General features: G+C 43.3%; 1 protein-coding gene and 1 non-coding gene across 2 annotated transcripts; one reads left to right on the top strand and one right to left on the bottom strand.

Annotated features, from left to right (window-relative positions):
- Window positions 1–930: 930 nt before the first annotated feature.
- Window positions 931–999, bottom strand: LOC122223488. The gene has a single exon (XR_006204354.1). It is a non-coding gene; the product is annotated as a small nucleolar RNA SNORD2 (small nucleolar RNA).
- A 3,791-nt stretch (window positions 1,000–4,790) lies between these two features.
- On the top strand, window positions 4,791–8,323 carry HSPA2 (heat shock protein family A (Hsp70) member 2). The gene is made up of 2 exons (XM_042943486.1): window positions 4,791–5,829; window positions 6,040–8,323. Exon 2 carries the CDS (start codon window positions 6,045–6,047, stop codon window positions 7,962–7,964), a length of 1,920 nt encoding a protein of 639 aa, XP_042799420.1. The 5' UTR covers window positions 4,791–5,829; window positions 6,040–6,044; the 3' UTR covers window positions 7,965–8,323.
- The last annotated feature ends 2,349 nt before the right edge of the window (window positions 8,324–10,672 follow it).

The raw sequence follows: 10,672 nt of genomic DNA on the forward strand, positions 1-10,672 counted from the left end.
TAAGTGATATAAATGCATTCTATAATGTGATTATTTTCTGTATGTTAGTATGAAATGGAGTTACTGAGTTACATGGAAAATTTTTGTTACATATCTTAATCCGTTGCTTTTACCTAATAAAATTTCCTCCTCTATGTTCAGAAGTTAAACTGTCTGTATATTACTTTTATTTATACAGTATTTCTTCAACCTGGCTCTTTTACAGAATTACTTGTCTGAAAAATTATTATCAACCCCATCCATTCCCTAATACAAAAATAATAAAATATCGGAGACAGCTAATTATTGTGTTCCTGAGCAGCTTAAGAAGTGCACAAAGCAGGGACACCGGGCTGGCTGAGTCTGTAGAGCATGCGACTCTTGAGCTCAAGGTTGTGAGTTAGAGCCCCAGGTTGCAGGTAGAGATTACTTAAAATCTTAAAAAAAAAAAAAAAGCATGCAAAGCAAAACTACAAAAAGTTCTTATTGCCAAATCCTGGATTATTTTATATAGAATGATTAGAAAAGTACTATCTTATGGTAAACATACTATCTTATGGAAAACACAGATGGCAAAAAATCAATTAGGTTTCCTCATAATATAAAAAGGAATAACAGGGGTGCCTGGGTGGCTTGGTCGGTTGAGCGTCCAACTCTTGATTTCGGCCCAGGTCATGATCCCACGGTCATGGGATGGAGCTCCTCACTGAGCATGGAGCCTGCTTAAAATTCTCTCTTTCTCCCTCTGCCCTTCTCCCCGCTCGTGCTCTCTCTCTCCCTAAAATAAAAAAAGAAATAATCATTTATAAAAAAATGCACTGACATAGTATTTAGTTCTTTCAGAGGGTTAATTTTCAAAATGACAATTTATTCAGAGAAATAACTTCCTTACCAATATAATTCATTTTGTCTATGTTCAGCTTAAGAGATGAAAGTTGCACCCATCCCCCAAAGTGATCGGCAAAGTGTATTCTCTTCATTGCAGTCCAGTTCCCAAAGATGATTGCCATAATTGCACAGAATCTAGTTAAGTATTAACAATTACGACAATATTGGGTCAGTCAGACTATTCCACAAGATTCTATCCTCAAAGCTAGCACTGTACAGAACTGAAGTAAGGCCCAGTTAGTGTTATTGTCACAGATTCACTTCTTTTCTGGAAAAGACTCTCTTCTAGGTGCAGGTCTTAGCTTTCCATACCAGGACATGTCCTCCAGACCACAGTGTATCTGCAGTTTAATTGTAACTTTTAAAGACTCAGGTTTTTAAGACTAAAAGAGCAAATGGTGAAATTTTTCCTATAGTGACAGGTGATTGGATAAAAATTTGGGGACAGGGTACTTCCAATGAAGTATAAAATGGAAGTATTTATAGAGATTTTGTTTTGTTTTTTAATGTTTATTTATTCTTGAGAGAGGGAGAGAGACATAGGGCAAGCAGGGGAGGGGCAGAGAGAGAGAGACAGAGACAGAGACAGAGACAGAGAGAGAGAGACAGAATCTGAAGCAGGCTCCAGGCTCCAAGCTGTCAGCTCAAACTCAAACTTCCCAAAACCATGAGGTCATGACCTGAGCCGAAGTCAGACTGAGCCACCCAGGCGCCCCTATAGAGATCTTAAATAACCAGTTCAGCTCCACTTTGCTCGTAGGCCCTCAAATTACAGGCTGCTACTTACTACACTTTCTCTTCAGGCCAACATTAACTCCTCAAAACAATCCACAACCTTTATGAAAGTCGTGTCTGGGTAGGGATTGAGAGGATTCCAGAAAATCCATAAGCTTCCCCCCCCCCCCCCCCACCGGTAATTCTGGAAAAATTTCTTCTTATTCAGTCTCCTTAGGGCAGGCTTGACTACCCAGGTACATAGTTCTAGACTTAATCTTACCCATCTTTGTATCTCTAGTACAAGTATTTTCAGATGTGAATTTGTTTCAATTTTTGGTCCTGGTAGTATTATTTAGTACAGAAATGTAAGAGAGAGGCAGAGAATCTTCTTCTTATATGGGAAAAAAAATGAAGTTATTATTTCCCAGTTTTTGGTTAAATAATGTGCCTCAGGCCGCTCTTCATAAACACTGAGCTAGTGAATCACTACTGTGTTCCAGGTATTCTTCTGGGTGGTGGGGATTATTAATTAGAGGGTTTGACATATGTTGAAGCTCTTGTTTTTTCCAGACTGTGTAGAATTTCAGTTTTTGGATTTTAAAAATATTTGAAACACCCCAGTATTTATAATCTGCCAAAGAGATTTTTCCCTTGTTGAAAATCAGTAATGATTTCTATGTAAATAGTAAACTACCAAACTTTGTTTCAATTGAATGTTAATAGTCAAGCTTTAAAAATCCTTGTAAAATTACAGGAAAATTTAGAAAAATTATTGACAATCCTACCATCTAGAGATAATCAATTTTGATTCATTTTCAATATATGTAAGATTATCCTACATACAGAATAGGATACAAAAGTCTTAGATCTTATTTTCCCATTTAACTATACCAGGAACATTTTCCTATGTCATTAAAAATTCTTGTACACAATTTTATGGTTACGTAATAATTCATCATAGGAATGTATTACACTTCATGTAATCATTTTCTTATTGTCAGATATTTAAGCCATTTCCTTTTTATTATTGTTGTTATTACAAATAATATGCCTGTATGTTCTATTATTTCCTTAAGATTAACCCTACAAAGAGTAATGCTAAATGAAGGGTATGATCATATTTAAGGTAAAGAAAAAAATCTTGTCACATTGCCCTCCAGAAAGAGTGTACTAATTTATATTCCCACCAGCAGCATTTACCTGTTTGGCTGCATCAATGCTGGCATTGATGAATATTATTTGATTATAAATTTGCAAATTTGATCATTTTTAATGGGCTACATTTTAAATGAATTATGAGCCACAATCATCAAAGAGAAAGGAACAAATTTAAAAAATCAATACAAATAAGGAACAATATAAAAATTCCGAGAACAGTCAATATATGACAATGTTCTAGGACTACAAATGTTTACTTCATATAAAATCAAAATGCAAACACTACGTCTATTTGGGAAAAACTCAGATGCCATTTCAAGTATAAAACATAGGGACATCCAGCTGGTTCAGCTGGTAGAGCATGTGATTTGATCACAGGGACCTGAGTTCAAGCCCCATGTTGGGAGTAGAATTTACTTGAAAAAAAGTATAAAACATCGATATACTAGGTAAGAAGAGCAGAAAAAGTATATATAAATACTGAAAATACAGATAAAACTGCTATTGTAGTTTTGGAAAGCAGTGTTAAAGATGAATGTGGAGTTAGACTGCAGGATTTATTTATAATAACTATGCATAGAGTACATAGTTACTATACAAAAGAACCTCTCTCTTCCTGAAGCTGCAATTTTAGTGCTTGTAAGAACTAGCATGTTTATTTTTTGCAGCCTTGCTTTGCTTGAAGGAAGTGTATGAGGGCTGTCTGAACACGAGAGATCTGATGAGTTTGTTTCTCACTGTTCTTTCTGCTTTCACAGTTGTAGCTGAGATCCTGTCTCTAAATCACACTGTATCATCAGTTCTACAAAGAATTTGTATTGCTTTCCAGCCCCCTAATTCCCCTCTCCCCTTTTAATTACATAAAAGGCAAAAATTTCCAAGAATAAAATCAAGAGGTCTGTACTCACAATTCAAGGCAACTTTAATAGAAACTTTTTGGTTTTATTTTGTTTCCCTAATATTTTCTTCAAAAGGTTTCCTAGTCCCAAATCAACTTCTTTCATAGAAAAAGAGATGGGAATTGTGGTTAAAACCAGTGTCCTATGTAACCAATGAGACTAACAAATAGCAAATGTATTTTTTAAAATTGGAAATGACATACACAAGTAGATAAAAGAAAGGAATATTCATTGACTGATTTTATAGGGTTCTGTCAGCATTACTTTTTGGTCACGGATAGCTACGTGTGTTTTGTTTTGTTCTGTTTTGTTTTTTTTGGCAAAAACTCCTCTCCAGCATTGTCTCACCCAAATCTGAAAGGGGCTCTATACTACCAGCCTCCTTCAAAACCTGGATCCCCCTTCCCATGGCCTCAGGAAAAAAATCATGACAGGTAAAGCTCCTAAATGTATCCTGTCCACCCGAAGAGACTATTTGGTGCTTGTGTCCCTCTCCTTATAGTGACACTAATCTTCTGTCCAGAACTTGTATTTGCCTCAGCATACGCTGCTCATAACTCCGCCCATGCCACAACGCATGGAAAGAAGGCCCTCCCTCCTTTCTTTGCTGGCAAACTTGAGCGCCTGGCTCAGCGGTGTCATCGCTTCCAGGAAGCCCTCACCAACACACCCTGCGCTGTTCGGATGTTCCCCTACTTTGTGTTCCCATAGCACTTCTCTCAAATTACGTTTATCTTTTTATTAGAGCCTTAACTTCATAAAAACAGCCCATTTCATTTGTCTTTTTACTCTCACATAATAGGTATCTGTTAAAGCTCGTTGAATGTCTCCAGCTTTCCCCCCTAATGTGAAGTGTTACCGCTGTTTTCGTGACAGCAATGTGGTTACGGTCTTCCTTCGAGAGTCCAAATATAGGGATCTGCTTCTACCTCCTATCAGCTGGTGCCAGATAGTACTTCCAGACCCATTCTCAATTTCCTCTTAAACATAATAGAATGAATTACATTCCTTTTTCATCTACCTACTCTGAGGGTTTAGGTCTCTAATGTAACGTCAGCATAGCTAAAGAAAACAATTTCAGTTGAGCTGGGTCATAAACAAAACTCGGTCATAAACACCAGCGCAAGCTCACGCTGGGGATGAGAGAATCTTGGGGGGCGTCAGCCTAAGTTACTTAGTGGTGCTTCAACGTGCAGGTTTTGATTAATTTATAGATTTTTCCGGTGAAGAACTCAAATTGGGGAATAAAGCACTTAAAACGGAAAATAAGGAAAGCAGTGGAGAGAACCGGGAGACGAAATCAGGGAGCTCTAAGAGGCAGGACAAGCAGGAAAAATGGAGAGCGAGGTGGAGAAAGTTTAAACCCTGGGAGGACGACTCGCAGCCGCTTCCCGATCTCCAACTGCGCAGGCCGCCCGCGCGCGGGCAGAAAAACCGTCGGCCTCTCAGGTCGCACCGGCGGGCTACTGCTGTCCCGCCCGCTAGGCGGTTTTTATCGAGCGCTCACACCCACAGAGACGCTGCGAAGCACGCGAAGTAAAATTCCAGGAGGCCGACGTCCCGTCTCAGGAACTTCAAAGTCATTTCTTTTTGTCCCCGCCGGAGGAAGCCGCCCTCACGCCCAGGCCACGCCAACTCCCAGTCCCTTCCGTTTGAACGGCGCAGGAGGAAAAAAAAGAACCAAACCCGGCTCTGGACCTAGTTTCTTAGAGCAACCAACTCCGAAGGAACTGCCCCCACCCCAGCGTGTTAGATTGGTTGGGATACTCGGCTTTGAGACGCATTTAAGGTCTTAGGAACTGAGCGAAGCGCTCAGGTGGCTCTGCTCTCCCGACTCCGCTTCCGCGTCTCCTCCTTGCGCCACGCCCCAGCTTTCCCTTCCCCACCCACTCGGGAGTCCGAGCTGCTCATTGGTTGCATGCCCTGCCGATCCAGCGGACGTTGACGAATCCCGCCTTAGGAAAGGCAAAAAACGAACTAAAGCGCCTACACCTGGCCGGGGGGCGCGAGCCTAACGCTCCTAAGCTGGTGGCTGCGCGCGTGGAAGGGCGGCTGGAGGCCGCTGGGGAGACCCGGTCCGGGGGCTTCATTTGCATAACGGCCGCCCCCGCCTCTGAGCGCCGGCCGGGGTCCCGCCCCTCACCCAACTAGAAATCTGTTGGGCTACGGACGGGTCACTCCGACCCAGGCAAGCCCGTGGCGGGCGGTCCTGGGAGCCGATTGGCTCCGGTAGTTTCCAGAAGGCGGCAGGGAGGCGGCTATAAGAGCAGGCAGCCGAGCAAGGGGAGTGGGAGACGGTGTCTGCGCTCGCGGTGTCTAGTGCGAGGCGACCGTTAGTTGACGCCGCAGGTTTTCTGTCCTAGGTGTTGTCGCCTAACGTCGCTTGCCTATCTTTCAGTCAGGATGTCTGCCCGCGGACCGGCTATCGGCATCGACCTGGGCACCACCTACTCGTGCGTGGGGGTCTTCCAACATGGCAAGGTGGAGATCATCGCCAACGACCAGGGCAACCGCACCACCCCCAGCTACGTGGCCTTCACCGACACCGAGCGCCTCATCGGCGACGCCGCCAAGAACCAGGTGGCCATGAATCCCACCAACACCATCTTCGACGCCAAGAGGCTGATCGGACGGAAGTTCGAGGACTCCACGGTGCAGTCGGACATGAAACATTGGCCGTTCAGGGTGGTGAGCGAGGGAGGAAAGCCCAAAGTGCAGGTGGAGTACAAGGGAGAGATCAAGACCTTCTTCCCGGAGGAGATCTCCTCCATGGTCCTCACTAAGATGAAGGAGATCGCCGAAGCCTACCTGGGAGGCAAGGTGCAGAGCGCGGTCATCACGGTCCCGGCCTATTTCAATGACTCGCAGCGCCAGGCCACCAAGGACGCGGGCACCATCACGGGCCTCAACGTGCTGCGCATCATTAATGAGCCCACCGCGGCGGCCATTGCCTACGGCCTGGACAAGAAGGGCTGCGCCGGCGGCGAGAAGAACGTGCTCATCTTTGACCTGGGCGGCGGCACCTTCGACGTGTCCATCCTGACCATCGAGGACGGCATCTTCGAAGTGAAGTCCACGGCCGGCGACACCCACCTGGGCGGCGAGGACTTCGACAACCGCATGGTGAGCCACCTGGCGGAGGAGTTCAAGCGCAAGCACAAGAAGGACATTGGGCCCAACAAGCGCGCTGTGCGGCGACTGCGTACCGCCTGCGAGCGCGCCAAGCGCACCTTGAGCTCGTCTACGCAGGCGAGCATTGAGATCGACTCGCTGTACGAGGGCGTGGACTTCTACACGTCCATCACCCGCGCCCGCTTCGAGGAGCTCAACGCTGACCTGTTCCGCGGAACCCTGGAGCCGGTGGAGAAGGCGCTGCGTGACGCCAAGCTAGACAAAGGCCAGATCCAGGAGATCGTGCTGGTGGGCGGCTCCACCCGCATCCCCAAGATCCAGAAGCTGCTGCAGGATTTCTTCAACGGCAAGGAGCTGAACAAGAGCATCAACCCCGACGAGGCGGTGGCCTACGGGGCCGCGGTGCAGGCGGCCATTCTCATCGGGGACAAGTCAGAGAACGTGCAGGACCTCCTGCTGCTCGACGTGACCCCGTTGTCGCTGGGCATTGAGACGGCTGGCGGCGTCATGACCCCGCTCATCAAGAGAAACACCACGATCCCTACCAAGCAGACGCAGACCTTCACCACCTACTCTGACAACCAGAGCAGCGTGCTGGTGCAGGTGTACGAGGGCGAACGGGCCATGACCAAGGACAATAACCTGCTGGGCAAGTTCGACCTGACCGGGATTCCCCCCGCGCCCCGCGGGGTCCCCCAGATCGAGGTAACCTTCGACATCGACGCCAACGGCATCCTCAACGTCACCGCCGCTGACAAGAGCACCGGTAAAGAAAACAAAATCACCATTACCAACGACAAGGGTCGTCTGAGCAAGGACGACATTGACCGGATGGTGCAGGAAGCGGAGCGGTACAAGTCGGAAGATGAGGCCAATCGTGACCGGGTCGCCGCCAAAAATGCGGTAGAGTCCTATACCTACAACATCAAGCAGACGGTGGAAGACGAGAAGCTGAGGGGCAAGATTAGCGAGCAGGACAAAAACAAGATCCTCGACAAGTGTCAGGAGGTGATCAACTGGCTCGACAGAAACCAGATGGCGGAGAAAGATGAGTATGAACACAAGCAGAAAGAGCTCGAAAGAGTGTGCAACCCCATCATCAGCAAACTTTACCAAGGCGGTCCTGGCGGCGGCGGCAGCGGCGGCGGTTCTGGAGCCTCCGGGGGACCGACCATCGAGGAAGTGGACTAAGCTTGCACTCGAGTCAGCGTAAACCTCTTTTCCTTTCTCTTTTTTTTCTTCTGTTTCTTTCCCCCCTTTGAAATGCCTTTGTGCCAAGTCTGAGGTCTGTTGCTGGAAGTCTTTAGCCCGTGTATGCATATAAAAGGAAGGGTGCAACAACTTAGTTTAACTATAAAAGGTTAGTTCTACAGTTTGATTTTTAAAACCTTTATTTGAGGTTTCTCTTTAACGCATTTTGGGTGTTTGCTGACTTGAGCATTTTTGAGTAGCTTAGTTTGTGCATGGAGATTTATTTGAAATGAGAAACCTGAAGTTTGCACACAAGTTCTGTGGAAGCTTGGTAACAATAAAACATATAGAAGCTTGAATTGTTTATTTTTATGTACTACTTTAAGATTAAAATGAGCGTTTAGTAACGTTAAGGACAGGCATACTTTTTGCAAACAAATGCATAAATACAAATTTAAAGTAAAGCTGAAATCGATGTCAAAATTACTGTCTTGGAGTTTTTACTTTTCCCTTCTTACAGTTTTAAACATGTTGGTCTTTAGGAGATTAGTATGAGGTGAAGTGTGTCTAAGTCAGTCTTGTCTAATTCTCAGATGAGATTCCTGCTTTGAATTACCAATAATTTAAGAGGAGAAGATCTGGGTAAACTTTCTCCCTCCTTTTAATAAAGAAACCAGACAGGTCTGGTGTACCCAGTGTATCCAGACTCCTTAGGCTTGGCTTAAGTGTTCAAGTAAAAATCCACCGGAATATTCCAGCAGAATACAAACTATATTCTGGGGTTAAGTATAAAGTAAACACTGGGGCAGGAGTTGTCCTCTGACAATAGCCTTAGTATGGAACAAGTTGCTTTTTGTGCATGCAGGTGCCTGAAACAAGAGCCAGCAGAGCAAACTTCAAAGCCACTTAATATTAGAGTCCAATGTAGTCAAACTTGTTTTTAACCTTAATTTTCTAGTGAAACAGCTTAACTTGTGAGCTAATAAGGCTGTGTTTTCAATAGTTACCATTACTTGGGGGATAGAGGGAGATAAAGATTTTTTTTTTTTTTTTTTCTGATTTGAGAATCCTAATGCTTTTGCAATACCTGCCTTAACTCACTAGAATAGAGTTCTTTTCTAAAAGAGAAAAGTGCAAGATAGTCCTGTGTTTTGTTAATACACAACATATCCATTTTCTCATATATTTGATTTGAGATTGTTACAGATAAGAATATTGTAACCCTTTGGGATCCGCTATCCTGGGCTTAAGCTTTAAAATCCACATCCGTAGGAGAAGGGGGTTCATGTTTGTATTTTTTAGCGGAATGACACTTCTGCTTTGTTCTGATTTACTCTCTTTAAGGGGAACTTGGGAGACATTCTGTAAATCTGATTGGAAAGCACAGTTAACCTAATGTGTTCATCACATATAGACACTTCGATATCTCTTTTCAAGTGATGTAGATTTGCTCCATGTTGTTCATAAGATAACAGTGAATTATAGAAGCTACGTTTTTAGTAGTGGACCCTTCTGTATCATGTGGAGAGATTAATATTTTAAATAATATAAAAACTAGAGAACAAATTAGCCTAAAAATGTTGAGCTTTATAATAAGCCTGACCTACAAGAGCTGACTCGTATGTACATTAAGTTTTATTTTTTAATTTTTTCAGCAAAGTCATTTGAGTGGATGGGAGTGAAATAAAAAGGCAATATTGAAATTGTCTCAAAATAAACAAAAAATATTTAAGGAAATTGCTCTTTACACTGAAAAGCTGGTAACTCAGGTATTTTAATGCTAATGCCACATTGGTGGAAAGTTTTCAGCAAAGAGGCATTAAGAGTGTTTAATTAACTACAGATAGCATCACATAAATATTTGACAAATTACCTTAGTACTAACAGAATCAGGTGAATACTAGCATTAGAGTGATGTTTAACATGAATTTTTTCCAACATAATGCTCATTCTATTAACCTTTTCTTAGTCCTTTATTTGTTGAAAGCACTTATCCCTTGCTCTAACTTCAAAATATAATGGAATCTTTTTGTAAGTGCAAAAGGGCAATTTGGTAATAGTATGTTTCATTTTAGACCTTTCTTTAGAAATTAGTTTCTAAAGTATCAGAGAAAATGACCAATGGTAGTCTCTTTGACTATCCTATGGCGTGGCCTCTGGTAACTTGCCATAACACAAATATCAGTATGCAGATACTGCATTTTCTGTTATTCTGAAAAGTAATTTGCAAAACCCCCAGCCTTCTTGAGTGTTTTTAATTTTGTCTTCTCAAATTTATCTAGATCTGAATATTGCAAAGATAAAGGCACCAAACTAGCCATTCAGTGTTTCCATGGGTCATTTGAAACCGGTAACTGGATAACTCCTGGGAACTCCTTAGCAGATGTTAGATCAGCCATAGTCAAATGACAATGGAAAAAGTACTTGATGTTGGATGAGGCTAAATTACAGTTTAAGGAATAATTAGCATCACTTCAACTTGAAAGTAGTGTTACACTAGGGACTAGTCATGTCTAAGGCTAATGCAGTACATACAGAATGCTAAGGGATTAAAAACATTTCTCAGATGGGCACTTAAATCCTTACCTGAATGTCTGACTAATATAGTTCCTGTTTTGAGGCAGTAAGTCTAAACACCTGTCAAAATAAGACCTAGCAGGTTGTTTACAGGATTTGAGACCCAGAAATTTCAAAACAAGCTTACTGTA

This window comes from Panthera leo, chromosome B3, assembly GCF_018350215.1.
Source record: "Panthera leo isolate Ple1 chromosome B3, P.leo_Ple1_pat1.1, whole genome shotgun sequence".
Classification (NCBI taxonomy): domain Eukaryota; kingdom Metazoa; phylum Chordata; class Mammalia; order Carnivora; family Felidae; genus Panthera; species Panthera leo.

Bases quoted from the DNA above. Each gene is read 5' to 3' on its own strand.
- HSPA2 (XM_042943486.1), top strand. From the start codon at position 6,045: ATGTCTGCCCGCGGACCGGCTATCGGCATCGACCTGGGCACCACCTAC.